The 15,178-nt window shown below is 39.1% G+C and overlaps 1 protein-coding gene across 10 annotated transcripts in view; it reads right to left on the bottom strand.

Moving 5' to 3' along the window:
- Positions 1-15,178, bottom strand: part of LOC138978661 (basement membrane-specific heparan sulfate proteoglycan core protein-like) — a 307,598-nt gene that overhangs the window by 181,296 nt on the left and 111,124 nt on the right. For 8 of the 10 annotated variants that reach the window (XM_070351439.1, XM_070351441.1, XM_070351449.1 and 5 more), the window contains 3 exons: positions 13,080-13,196; positions 12,303-12,413; positions 5,928-6,044 (listed from right to left, as the gene is read on the bottom strand). In XM_070351439.1, coding sequence (XP_070207540.1) covers positions 5,928-6,044; positions 12,303-12,413; positions 13,080-13,196 — 345 coding nt within the window. The remainder of the gene's footprint in view (positions 1-5,927; positions 6,045-12,302; positions 12,414-13,079; positions 13,197-15,178) is intronic. The other 2 variants (XM_070351442.1, XM_070351448.1) reach the window with 1 other exon arrangement.

Genomic DNA, 15,178 nt, shown 5'->3' with positions numbered 1-15,178 from the left:
AAGCTTCAAAAAGCTGCACCGACAATGTGAGCTTCGAAGACAAAACAGAAGCTTCAAAAAGCTGCACTGACAATGAAGCAGAAGTTTAATTTCATGTATACACTTGCAAAAGCAGATAGCATTTCTCCCGGCTTTTGCGATTGTCTTTCTTTCGTTCACTATTGAAAATTGCGTCTTCTCTAATGTCTAATAAAATAAAAATATGTATATAAGCCATGATATACCCTCATTTTTAAGCATCAAGAACAGAACTTAATTCTCTACATTACTCTTGTACTATCCATTAAAACGATCAGGCATATTTACACTCTGAAATTAATCTTATTATCAATTTAAAGGGTCAGCTACCTTCTGTTAAAAGCAGGTGAACAGTAACGAAATAAAGCCCTTTTACCCAGGCATACCCTCAGGTGATTAAAATAACCCTTTGAACAAACATTCTTTATTCTGTTTTGCGATATATCTTCAACAAAAGGAATCTCTACCTAACAATACCTTATACTGAAACCATACTGAAAATGTCTCGCAAATTACATAATACAGTGTAATAGTTACCTCTAACTCTAAAACTTAATGTGTACAGTTAATATTTTGTGCATCATGACAGTTTGAAACCATACTGAAAATGTCTCACAAATTACATAATACAGTGTAATAGTTACCTCTAAAACTTAATGTGTACAGTTAATATTTTGTGCATCATGACAGCTTAAATGAATGTGAATGATAATATGGTTATGAATCTATAACCTGCCATGCACATATGTTATCTTGATACTGATACCAGAACATGTGGTTATACCAGTGGTTTCTATATTATTCTATATACTTCTATGCAGTTTCTGTATCAGGTCATACTTAAACAAATGAATACATTTCTATGCTCGATGCATGTTCAGGTTACACATGGGTATATATTTTCTATATAAGTGACAAAAATAAAAAGCATTAGAACAAGCAAGCTTTGAGTGAAGAAGAATACAGACTACTAATGTTCAAAATAACTAATTTATTTATTTTTGTCACAAGTCATCATGCAGCTATAAAAATAGAGAAAGAAAACAAGCAAATGGGTCAATGCCTGTCATAAAAGAAACATTTCTGGGTGCAAAGCTCATATGTCATGAGACAGTGAAAGAATAAAAAATTGAAGGAAAAAATTGTAAATGTTTACAAATGTACATACGATTTTGCTGAAATATATCTTACTTCACCTATAACTTCCTAAGCTGTGATACACTCATTTTATTTCATTAAGACAAAACAATATCCTGGGCTTTAACAAATAATACTCAAGAGCAAGCTAGCAATTCAGTCTTCATGAATTTCATATACATGTATGTAGTAGCAAGTAAAGCATCTTGTTTTATTAAAAAAAAAAAAAAAAAAGCCAATTTCTTCTTCCCGCTTACCCTTTTACAATATTTGAAAATTACTCTTCTGGAAAAACTTTGCAAAACTACAGCTTTGAACTTTGAACTTTGAACTTTGAACTTTTTTTATTTATCGAGGGTAACAGCATGCTTTTTTTCCTCCGGCCCTCGCCCATTGAGGGTAACTCGATTAATAACAAGAAGAAATAGAAGTTAAGTTAATTATATAATTAACATGTCAAACAATTAAAAAGACATTTCAAAATGCATTATGAAAATCAAACAATGATGAATATTATCACAGAATTATTTACTTGTTTCCAAGAGAAACAGCATGTAGAGTTCCTTGAAGGAAGTTTCACTGAATTGCATTTTAATTAAATCAGGAATGGAGTTCCACAATAAGGCGCCAGAATAAGAAAGACTTGATTTGTAAAGGTCAATTCTAGGGGTTGGGGTAATTAATTTGTTTAGTTTTCTTGAATTATTCAGTTTGAAATTTGAGGCAATGAATGTAGGTGCATTCCCTGACATAATTCTATGCATCATTGCACCTTTGTTATAGGTCAATCTTAATTTGATAGGAAGAATCTTTAATTTTTTATAATCAAGAAGCAAGCCAATAAATTACACAAATCTTAAGTTATATTCAAACTCCCGATATTTAATCTGCATCTCCAAACTTTTGATTTGAACATGTACATTAATGGCTCCCATCATCTTAACGGAAAATAATGTAATACCCCTCCCCAATGACACTTAAGCCGCAAAACAAAAAACAAACAAAAAAGACTACAATTACACTAAGGCACACACATGGCACATATGGCACTTTCAGCATTGAAACAAAAGACACACACAAACCGAATAAAAACACTGGAAAATGCAAGAGTAGAGTACAATGAGAGAGAGAGAGAGAGAGAGAGAGAGAGAGAGAGAGAGAGAGAGAGAGAGAGAGAGAGAGAGAGAGAGAGAGAGAGAGAGAGAGAGAGAGAGAGAGAGAGAGAGAGAGAGAGAGAGAGAGAGCTTGACAAACTTGACAAAGGAAATCTTTAAATTCTGACTGTTTAGTATGCATGCTAAATATTATGTTGTTTCACATTATTAAGTCAAATTAGTAATTAAAGAATGCTAGTACAGTAGCAGTGTTATATATATACAAGATCTAGAGATGAAAGACCATTCCCTTACCCTGGTAATACAGTGATTAATCAATCAATTGAGAAAAGATAGTTAATAAATGTCAATACCACTTTTAGCCCAAACCTGTACACGTTGGTGAATTTTTATTCAGGGGACATTTTAGCTGCAAAGTTTTACACAAGTAGCCCAGGGAAATATAACATAGTTTACAATTTGCAAAATAAACCATAAGCTGCCTGCATAGAGAACTAGTACAGAAAGGATTTTTTTCATGCCTTCTTTTGACTAAAAAGAATTTCATTCACATGGCTTTGGCAAATGTACAAAAATAGTATGAGGAGAGAAAATGAGAGAAAGACCAAGAAGAAGATAGCTCGGAGACAAGGACAGGAAGTCAAGATGACAGGCTCTGTCAGCCGATAAGAGGACATCTCATCATACAGCACGTCTATGACGGGCGCAGTGGCGTGGTGGTAAGACGTCGGCCTCCTAATTGGGAGGTCGTGAGTTCGAATCCCGGTCGCTGCCGCCTGGTGGGTTAAGAGTGGAGATTTTTCCGATCTCTCAGGTCAACTTATGTGCAGACCTGCTAGTGACTTAACCCCCTTCGTGTGTACATGCAAACACAAGACCAAGTGCGCACAGAAAAGATCCTGTAATCCATGTCAGAGTTCGGTGGGTTATAGAAACACGAAAATACCCAGCATGCCTCCCCCGAAATCGGTGTATGCTGCCTGAATGGCGGGGTAAAAACGACCATACACGTAAAAATCCCCTCGTGCTAAAAACGTGAGTGAACGTGGGAGTTTAAGCCAATGAACGAAGAAGAAGAAGAAGAAGCAAGTCTATTGTTCATCAGCCTTCTGACTGAACCAGAATAAGGCCTGTGATCTAGGGACATCAGCAGCAAAAGGACACTATATGTAGTGGCGAGTTCCACTGGTGTCCTCTCTTTACAGGTACGTGATGTACTAGGTTGTGCCTGAAGGCTATACATGGCAATTGTAGCCGCATATGCTAAGGCAACAGATTTCCAAATGTCAATGCTGGCCTGCTCCTGTGCATGATAATTAAGAAAATGTATTCACAATGAATGACATCAAGCTCCATACAAAGATTTTGTGAATGGGGTGGGAGAGGAAAAAGAGACACTGAGTGGGAGAAATAAAAACCTCTTACTATAAATGTTGATGGATGAATTACATTGTAGACGGATGCATGTTATTGATTAAAAGCCCCACAATGATGTGCTTGGCAAGACTAAAAAAATAAAAAAAAAAAAAAAAAATCTGCATGACATCCTTAACGGCACCTGAAGTTCGTACATACAGAAAATAATAACTATGATCTTCCCACAGATTTCTATAAACTTGATGTTGTAGCAAAAAGTGATGGGCGCAATGGCCTTGTGGATAAGACGCTGGCCTCCCAAGCTGTAGGTCTAGCCGTTCAAATCTCGGCCACACCTGGTGGGTAAAGGGTCCCGTTTTTTTTAATTTTCCAGGTCAACTTACGTGCAGACCTGCTAGAGCCTTATCCCCCTTCGTGTGTACATGCAAGCACAAGACCAAGTGCACACAGAAAAGATCCTGTAATCCATGTCAGAGTTCGGTAGGTAATACATGTAAAAACCATGGGAGTTTCGGCCCAGAAAACAAAGAAAAAGTACGAAAACTGCTTAAGCCACGTGAATGAAACCTAAAAACCAAAAAGAGAAAGGGTCAGCAAGTCTTGTTAAAGTGCCTGTCATCTTTGTCTCTTGTCCACATCTTGTTTCACCCTTAACATCACAGCATCTTCACAATGCACAAGATACAGTGGCACCCCCCATTTAATACACCCCCCCCCCCCCCCCCCTTGATTTTTCAGATTTTCTGTTAATAAACTCTGTAAATTTACCTCCATTTTAAGACTCCCTCCTTTTTAAGACCTGACTTTGTTCGATTTTTGAAGGTCTTAAAAGGGGGGTTCCAATGGGGTTCCATAAGTAGCATGTTCCTAAGAACACATTAGTTATAGTCCTTTCTATTAAATGACTGAGGCTTCCTTCAGGTTTACTGCGAACAAATGGCCTATTAAGTTAGCTCTAAAATCTCCGGCCTGTTTGACTGGCTTTGCCTCCAAAGGTGATTGTTGTGCTTCGTGCACTCGATTACAATATACAAAAGATAATCAAAAAGATGATTATCATCTGCCATCAAATAGGAAATGTGTGAAGCTTTGCAACTATTGCTCATTGGATAATTATGCTTCCTTGTCTTTTTCCCCTCTACGTGTATCTCGTTTTTAGTCCCTTCAGATCATTTTTCCATGCAGCAATAAACTAAAATTCTTGCCTTACTCAGATATCTATTTGAGTTACCTTCATATCTATTTGACTTATCTCAGTTGGTAGCGCGCTGGATTTGTATTCAGTTGGCCGCTGTCAGAGTGAGTTCAATCCCAGGTTCGGCGGAAATTTATTTCACAGAGTCAACTTTGTGTGCAGACTCTCTTCGGTGTCCGAACCTCCCCCCGTGTACACTACATTGGGTGTGCACGTTAAAGATCCCACGATTGACAAAAGGGTCTTTCCTGGCAAAATTGCTTAGGCACAGTTAATAATTTTCTACCTCTACCCGTGTGACTTGGAATAATAGGCCGTGAAAGGTAAATATGCGCCGAAATGGCTGCAATCTACTGGCCGTATAAAATTTCATCTCACACGGCATCACTGCAGAGCGCCTAGAACTGTACCCACGGAATATGCGCGATATAAGACTCATTGATTGATTGATTGATCTTCATGTCTATTTGACTTATCTTCATATCTATTTGACTTATCTTCATATCTATTTGACTTATCTTCATGTCTATATGACTTATCTTCATATCTATTTGACTTATCTTCATATCTATTTGACTTATCTTCATATCTATATGACTTATCTTCATGTCTATATGACTTATCTTCATATCTATTTGACTTATCTTCATATCAATTTGACTTATCTTCATATCTATTTGACTTATCTTCATATCTATTTGAGTTACCTTCATATCTATTTGACTTATCTTCATGTCTATATGACTTATCTTCATATCTATTTGACTTATCTTCATATCAATTTGACTTATCTTCATATCTATTTGACTTATCTTCATATCTATTTGACTTATCTTCATATCTATTTGACTTATCTTCATATCTATTTGACTTATCTTCAGTAACATCAATGTGCAGTATGAAAAATCTGCGACTTCAAATGCAAGGACAACAAAGATGTGAACAAAAAGACCGAGATGACAGAAGCTTGTTACAGCTGCACTGTAAATAAACCAGACCCAGCTAGCCCCATGGATAAAGTAGAAGGGGGAATTGTTGGGGGGAAGGGGCCGGGTGTTGGGAATTCACCCCGGAGAACAACTTACGACAGTCTAGCTCATCGGTGCGATCAGGACAATCAATGTTTCCGTCGCAGCGGAGGATCGCGCTAATGCACAGACCCCCCTCACACCTAAACTCCTGGTCCCCGCACGGTATCGACGCTTAGCGCAGGAGGAGGAGGAGCAAAACACAAGAGAGGTCAGCACACAAGACACATGTCAGTCAATCCATCATGGCAACAAGAAAGTACAGTGGAACCCCCCTTTTAAGACATCCATAAATCTGAGAAAATCGAGTCTTAAAACGGAGGGAGTCTTCAAATGGGGGTAATTTTACAGAGGTTTAAAGAACAGCAAGTCTGAGAAAAACAAGATCTTAAAAAGGAGGGAGTCTTAAATTTGCGGTGGGGGGGGGGTCTTAAAAGGGGGTTCCACTGTACTGCTTTCCTTACCGCTAAGTCAGAAAAAAGGCCATTCAAATTTTTTTCTCTCCATTTAAATACAGCAGGATTCAAGAATAGGAAAGTTAATTTCTTGAACTATTACTTCAACACACAATGAAAAGTGCTGAATAGGTTCCTGTCTTGAACATTTAGTTCAAAACACTTGTACTATTTGTTTGGGATTTCTGTACAGTGACACTAATACTCTTCACTTCCAACTCTTAATAATGTGAAATTGTTTCACTGTACAGTTTTAAGATTTTTTTCTTCTTTTTTTGGGAATCAGCTTTTTTTTTCAATGAGATATCAGGGCTTACAAACGGAGATGCTTTATTTTACGATCTTATAATATCAATAACAGCTCATTATATATTATATTAAGTATACATTATATATCTATGTTATACAAAATATAAAACAGTCAATCAGTTTATTAAATAAAATCTCCCCCCCAAAAAAAGTTTTTTTCATTTTTTTTTATTTTTTTTCATTTTTTTTTTAATTTAAATATTTTTTTTCTTATTTTTTTTCAGTTTTAAGATTTATTTGCTCAGTTCTGATCATCAAAAGCTGTAAACAAAAGTTTCTTTTAAAGATTTGAAAGTTGATGAATGCTGACTTTTGAACTCCTGTGGCCATAGCCTGCAAAATATTAGTTATTCCTTTTTAGTGCATCGAACAATGCCTCAGATAAAAATAAAAAAAAAGGTGGTACAATGTTTCACTTTCCTACTCAAGTAAGTAAGATGATAGATCTCACTACATACGTAGCCTCCATCTCTTAAAATTTCACAGGAACAAAAACTAAAGCAAATGCACCCTATGACAATTCTTGTTTAGAGATGAAGATCCACAACATCTTAAGTCTGAAGTGCAACAAAATAGATACAATAACAGCCTTTTTTCTGACTTAACCAAGGAAACAATTAACTAAGGATGATATGTATTTCAAGATGTCAGTGGTCAATCATCACACAGTGCAGTCTAAAAATGAAATGGTTAATGAAAAAAGATCAGGTTAACGATCATTGCAAATGCTAGAATTATCAGCAAAAAGAACTAGTAGTTAAAGTTTCATATCTAAGGTTATCAAGAACAGTGTTTACAAAACAAATGCACTGACAAAATCTGTAGTAAATTAACATATTTTCCATCATAGTAATAATAATAATAATAATAATGAGAACTTATATAGCGCGATCCACAAAGAATCGTGCTCTTCACTGTAATTGAAATTGTAACTAATGTAATTGAAATTCAACAAATATGTACCTGTGAAACCCTAGCTAACTAACACTTCAACATAAATCAGATGAAAGTGCTTGGATTGAAAAGATGTTGGAATTTAAGTTTCCTCACAACAGTAAAACGCAAACTGCTATGCATCACACTGTACAACACAACGTTCTAAAATCAAAATGTTAACAATAATTTCAACATAATACATCTACTGCGACAACAAAGAGAAGAAACATTTTTTGTCCATGTACAACACCATGACACTTCGAGTGGCATTGAATGTGAAGAAAACAAAACTCATGCACAAACCTGCATTATTTTGTCATAAACCAGATTACACGAGAATACTGGGAATATATACAGTGAATATATTCACACAAACTAACTTGCCTCATAGTAATAATATAGGTATTTGAGACAGTCAAGTCCACATTCAAGAATATTTTTAGTATGGTTACTTGCATGCTTCTGAATATATACACTCATAACAAAGACAGCATTAGAAGTTAATAATGTATTGGTCTTTAAGTCCACTCATGAAAATTGTAATACAATTAATACTATTCCTAAGACACTTGTTTGGTTCTGGATTATAGACTGCAATGGTTATTCACCCTAAATTAACCTGATGTTTGACAAAAACCAAACAGACAACAAAAGTCTACTGGCACATAGGTATGCTGACCCAAGTAAATTAGTAAAATCATGTTCTGCTGATTTTACACACTCTAGAAGTACAGCATTAGAAGGACATTATGAACCTTATATATATATATTATATTATATCTTATATTATAGAGTACAGTAATGATGTACTCTAGAAGTATACCTCCACCGAAATCCACAACAGGAGACTTAAGATTCGCAGTCAGCAAAATCCAAGAACAACAGAACTCCACCAATGCATATTGACAGATCTCATGACTTCACCGCTGTACAAAACCAACCTGAGAAAAACTAATTCTACTAAATTAGGCACAGTCCTTCCAATGTAAATGATTCAGTTCACCATCCATTTCATTTCATTTCATTTCATTACTTTATTGTCCCATCGCTGGGAAATTCGGGTCGCTTCCTCCCAGTGGAAAGCTAGCAGCAACGGAGTCGCGCTACCCAGGTGTCTGCGTGTTTAGGTGTATTCAGCCACCTGCACTTATGGCAGAATGACCAAGGTCTTTTACGTGCCATTGTGATGACACGGGGGTGGGACATGGCTTCCGTCTCTGGGTCTGCACATAAAGTTGACCCGTGTCCGTCCCGGCCCGAATTCGAACCTGCGACCTTCCGATCACAAGTCCAGTGCTCTACCAACTGAGCTACCGGGCCTCCGAGATCTGGTCAGGGTTTTACATGGGATAAGGCCATTCCTTCACTTGGACACATACAAAGAATTACAACCTAAGTGCTTTCAGTGCAGTGGAAAAGATTTGATGGATTAATTTCTGCACAGACAGTAGTGTCAATCTGCAAACCTATGTCATCAAAACAATCCAACTGTGCACAGACAGTAGTGTCAATCTGCAAACCTATGTCATCAAAACAATCCAACTGTGCACAGACAGTAGTGTCAATCTGCAAACCTATGTCATCAAAACAATCCAACTGTGCACAGACAGTAGTGTCAATCTACAAACCTATGTCATCAAAACAGTCCCACTCTACACAGACAGTAGTGTCAATCTGCAAACCTATGTCATCAAAACAGTCCCACTCTACACAGACAGTAGTGTCAATCTGCAAACCTATGTCATCAAAACAGTCCCACTCTACACAGACAGTAGTGTCAATCTGCAAACCTATGTCATCAAAACAGTCCCACTCTACACAGACAGTAGTGTCAATCTGCAAACCTATGTCATCAAAACAGTCCCACTCTACACAGACAGTAGTGTCAATCTGCAAACCTATGTCATCAAAACAGTCCCACTCTACACAGACAGTAGTGTCAATCTGCAAACCTATGTCATCAAAACAGTCCCACTCTACACAGACAGTAGTGTCAATCTGCAAACCTATGTCATCAAAACAGTCCCACTCTACACAGACAGTAGTGTCAATCTGCAAACCTATGTCATCAAAACAGTCCAACTCTGTACAGACAGTAGTGTCAATCTACAAACCTATGTCATCAAAACAGTCCAACTGTGTACAGACAGTAGTGTCAATCTACAAACCTATGTCATCAAAACAGTCCAACTCTGTACAGACAGTAGTGTCAATCTACAAACCTATGTCATCAAAACAGTCCAACTCTGTACAGACAGTAGTGTCAATCTACAAACCTATGTCATCAAAACAGTCCAACTCTGTACAGACAGTAGTGTCAATCTACAAACCTATGTCATCAAAACAGTCCAACTCTGTACAGACAGTAGTGTCAATCTACAAACCTATGTCATCAAAACAATCCAACTGTGTACAGACAGTAGTGTCAATCTGCAAACCTATGTCATCAAAACAGTCCAACTCTGCACAGACAGTAGTGTCAATCTACAAACCTATGTCATCAAAACAGTCCAACTGTGTACAGACAGTAGTGTCAATCTACAAACCTATGTCATCAAAACAATCCAACTCTGCACAGACAGTAGTGTCAATCTGCAAACCTATGTCATCAAAACAATCCAACTGTGCACAGACAGTAGTGTCAATCTACAAACCTATGTCATCAAAACAATCCAACTGTGCACAGACAGTAGTGTCAATCTACAAACCTATGTCATCAAAACAGTCCAACTCTACACAGACAGTAGTGTCAATCTGCAAACCTATGTCATCAAAACAGTCCAACTCTGTACATGTAGAAAGCAGTCAGGATGTTAATTTTTGGTATGTGCCCAACGGGCGCAATGGTAAAACGCCGGCCTCCAAAGAAGCTAGTGGGTTCGAATCCCGGCCGCGCCTGGTGAGTTAAGGTGGAGATTTTTACGATCCCCCAGGTCAACTTATATCTATGCCATACCCCCCCCCCCCCCCTCCCTTCGTGAGTACATGCAAGCACAAGACCAAATGCGCATGGAAAAGATCCTGTAATCCATGTCAGAGTTCGGTGGTTTATAGAAACACATATGGCTGCCTAAATGGCGGGGTAAAATCAGTCATACACGTAAAACTCCACTCGTGCAAAAACACGAGTGTACGTGGTAGTTTCAGCCCACGAACCCAGAAGAAGAAGGTATGTGCCCAAGTGGAGGGATATGTGACCCTCCACCACGGAATGAGTCGGATGTGACGTCGCGCCGTTCTGCGCTAGGCCTAATATACATCCGGGAGGTGTCAGGAAACAGTGTGAGGGCCACCTTAGTCACAGGCTTATAACTCGAAAAGTATTTGCTCTTTTCTAAAACGGGTTTCACCACTGGATAGAGCATAAAAAACTCTTTAAGAAAATGTAACCATATAAACATCGTGCAAAGGTGACATGCGACTCATTCCGTGGTGGAGGGTCACATATGGTCTTATCCCATGTGATGAGCCTAGGAAGAGCTGAGAAAGGAAGGCCTGAACCGTGTTCACAGGAAGGACTGTGCCTTTAGCCTTGGGGTTAGTCTCACACTGATTTATACAGAACCTATTTTTTGTTTGTTTGTTTGCTTAACGCCCAGCCGACCAGAAGGGCCATATCAGGGCGGTGCTGCTTTGACATATAACGTGCGCCACACACAAGACAGAAGTCGCAGCACAGGCTTCATGTCTCACCCAGTCACATTATTCTGACACCGGACCAACCAGTCCTAGCACTAACCCCATAATGCCAGACGCCAGGCGGAGCAGCCACTAGATTGCCAATTTTAAAGTCTTAGGTATGACCCGGCCGGGGTTCGAACCCACGACCTCCCGATCACGGGGCGGACGCCTTACCACTAGGCCAACCGTGCCGGTTACAGAACCTATACCTGTTAAGATTCACAGATGAATACCATAGCAAGAGAGTGTTAAACTAACTTTGTACTTTTTATCCGACAAAAAAAAAGATGGTAATACAAGCAGAAGTCTGATTTTGTTTTTGTTCTTTTCCTTCCTCAAATATTTTCTTTTGCTGATCATTGGACATTGCCATAGGAGGCAAACATGTTCCTGTTCTGATCTGATCTGGTGAGCTGTAAACTGTTCAAAATCGGACACACAAATTTCAGATTGGTGCTTGCTGTCTTTACACCTGATTAAGATTTGCAAGAAGCAGTTTACAAATAAAACACATTTTCCCCATGAGTGCAGCAAGAGCTTAAGTTTGAGTCCCTATTGTTTTTCATTTGATCATTGTATCATGTTTAAATTGAATAAAATATTGTTTAAACCAATGCAGCAAGAAAAAAAATTCTAGACTACCTTATGACTCCTAAATCAAATCCGTGTTGTGTGAATAGATAAAGAAAAGGAATAAATACACTTAAAATTGTCCACATTAGTATGTCCAAAAAAATAGACGATGATGATGATGATGATGATGATGATGATGATGATGATGATGATGATGATGAAGAAACTCAAGCTTACAACAGGCGACAAGGTTGATCCAAGGAACTTACGACACCAGCATTAAAAAATGCTTCCCTAGGCGTAGCCCCATAATGTAGACAACCTAGAATTGATGACAGACAACCTAGTACCAATGACAGACAACCTAGTACATATGGGAGACAACCTAGTACCTATGATGATGACACTCCCAAATCTGACATGGACAACTCGAGTCTTGTACAGATCGACACATCAAGGTCACAACAAGGACACTCACGACACCGGAATTCGTCGTCACCACCAGGGCAGTCAGCACGGCTGTCGCAGAGCAGCAGGACGCTGATACAACTTCCGTCAATGCAGCGGTACTCATCAGGTCCACAGGTTGCTGCACGCAGCAGTGCAGAATTCAGCACAATGCTTACGGTGTATCCAATTAGCGCACAATTCAGCACAATGCTAACAGTGATTTATACTTATGGCAGCATTATTTATACATCTTAATATTCACTTAATATTCACTAGCTATCTTCATAGATTAGCAAGGACTGTCTGAAAAGACAGGACCTAATGCCACCACCCTTTAGTAAGAAAGTTTTAAACTTGGAATGTAAGCTCTCTTTCTTTCTCCCCGTTTCAATGATTATTGTCATAAAAAAGACAAGCTGTAACAAAGGTTCCTCTGGAACTAATTAACACTAAAATCCTTTGGTAATCATAGTTATCTTTGAGTTCAAGCTCCCTCTGCCTACACCCCCCCCCCCCCCCACCCCCTCTTTCTTCCTCCCTCTCCCTCCCTCCCTCAGTCTGTCTGTTGATCTATCTGTCTATCTGACTGACAAAACTGAGTGACTGAGTGACTGACTGTCTGTCTGTCTGTCTGCTGATCTGTCTATCTGACTGACAAAACTGAGTGACTGAGTGACTGACTGTCTGTCTGTCGATCTGTCTATCTGACTGACAAAACTGAGTGACTGACTGTCTGTCTGTCTGTCTCTCCCTCCTTCCCTCACACAACCACCCCCCCCCCCCCCCCCCAATCCATCTCTCTTACATGGTGGGCAGTTGAACTCATCGGAGCCATCTTCACAGTTGCGTTGACCATCACAGCGAGCTTGGCGAGGAATGCACTGTTTCGATTGGCACGTGAACTGGTCGTCACGGCAGGCCGCTGCACAAAGATGACAGAAATTCTGTAAACCTGGTCATGTAGATGCGTTTTGTTCTGCCCACACTTACCTTGATCAGGTGTAAGGATGGTACAGTGGAACCCCCCTTTTAAGACCTCCAAAAAATCTGAGAAAACGGGGTCTTAAAAAGGAGGGAGTCTTAATAATGGGGGTAATTTTACAGATAGTATGAACAGAAAGTCTGAGAAAACATCTTAAAAAGGAAAGAGTCTTAAAATGGGGGTAATTTTACAGAGAGTATGAACAGAAAGTCTGAGAAAACATCTTAAAAAGGAGAGAGTCTTAAAATGGGGGTAATTTTACAGAGAGTATGAATTTACAGAAAGTCTGAGAAAACAAGGTCTTAAAAAGGAGGGAGTCTTAAAATGGGGGTAATTTTACAGAGGTTATGAACAGAAAATCTGAGAAAACAGGGTCTTAAAAAGGAGGGAGTCTTAAATTGGGGGTAATTTTACAGAGGTTATGAACAGAAAGTCTGAGAAAACAAGGTCTTAACAAGAAGGGCAAAGCCCATACGACTCACATGCTTGACCTAGACCTTTACATGACCTTGACCTTCAGGGTCAAGGTCAAATAACTAAACCTAGCAATGACATCATACACTAAGAACTGCTTTACACATTTTTCCTACCAAAATACATGTGACCTTGACCCAAGGTTAAGGTCATCCAAGGTCATGCAACACAAAGCTGTTAATTCAAGACATAGGAAGTACAATGGTGCTTATTGGCTCTTTCTACCATGAGATATGGTCACTTTTAGTGGTTCACTACCTTATTTTGGTCACATTTCATAAGGGTCAAAGTGACCTTGACCTTGATCATATGTGACCAAATGTGTCTCATGATGAAAGCATAACATGTGCCCCACATAATTTTTAAGTTTGAAACAGTTATCTTCCATAGTTCAGGGTCAAGGTCACTTCAAAATATGTATACAATCCAACTTTGAAGAGCTCCTGTGACCTTGACCTTGAAGCAAGGTAAACCAAACTGGTATCAAAAGATGGGGCTTACTTTGCCCTATACAGTGGAGTCCGGGTACAACGAATCTCAAGGGAGATACATTTTAGTTCGTTATATCAGTAATTCGCTGTAGAGTTTTCAACCCTAAATGGCCTCAAGACAAGTTTTCCCACTCACCTTCAAATGATCGTCCCATCGATCTTTCCTTGGAGAGTACAATCTCTGCATGCTTCATAATATAATCCATAGAGAGGCATAGTTCAAATGTTCACTTTACTGTAATTTTAGAAGTAAAATTTAAAAAGTCGTGTAAAAGCATGTACGGTATTTTCCGGGTCATAAGGCGGGACTTTTTTTCCTGGAGTGTATCAAAATAGAAAAAAATCAAAGAGACCGCCTGAGTACCAGTCAAACAACTTGTGATAATGCATGTTTCAGCTGAGACATCAAAGAGACCGCCCCATAGATTAAACTGTCACTGACCCCTGTGCAGGAAGTGTTTCCTCTCTCATATGACAGGGGAACCACCTCATAGCTAAAACTGGGTCATTGACCCCTGGGAAGAAGGTCAGTGTCCATAAAAAACGCTCGCGCTGGACCCGAGTACTCTTCAGACATTCACACACACACACACACACACACACACACACACATACACACTCTCTCTCTCTCCCTCCCTCTCTCTCTCTTTCTTTCTTACACACACACACACACACACACCACACACACACACACGAGTACAGACTCATGCACGCACGCACACACACACACACACACACAAACACACACACACACACACACACACAAACAGTAACACTAACACATGTGCACAAAATGAACACACACACACACACACACACACCGCGAGAGAAAAAGACTACAGGGAGGCATTGACGTCAAAGACTTTCGACCGTGACGTAATTACGTCACTATTCTTGGTTTACGGTACCATTCCGCGGCTTTGCTACGAGTATGCCATAGTATTGGTTGGCCGAGAC

The sequence above is a fragment of the Littorina saxatilis genome, linkage group LG10 (genome assembly GCF_037325665.1).
Source record: "Littorina saxatilis isolate snail1 linkage group LG10, US_GU_Lsax_2.0, whole genome shotgun sequence".
Taxonomy (NCBI): Eukaryota; Metazoa; Mollusca; class Gastropoda; order Littorinimorpha; family Littorinidae; genus Littorina; species Littorina saxatilis.
The sequence above is the reverse complement of the archived record's forward strand: the minus strand, read 5'-3'. Positions and strand labels throughout refer to the sequence as shown.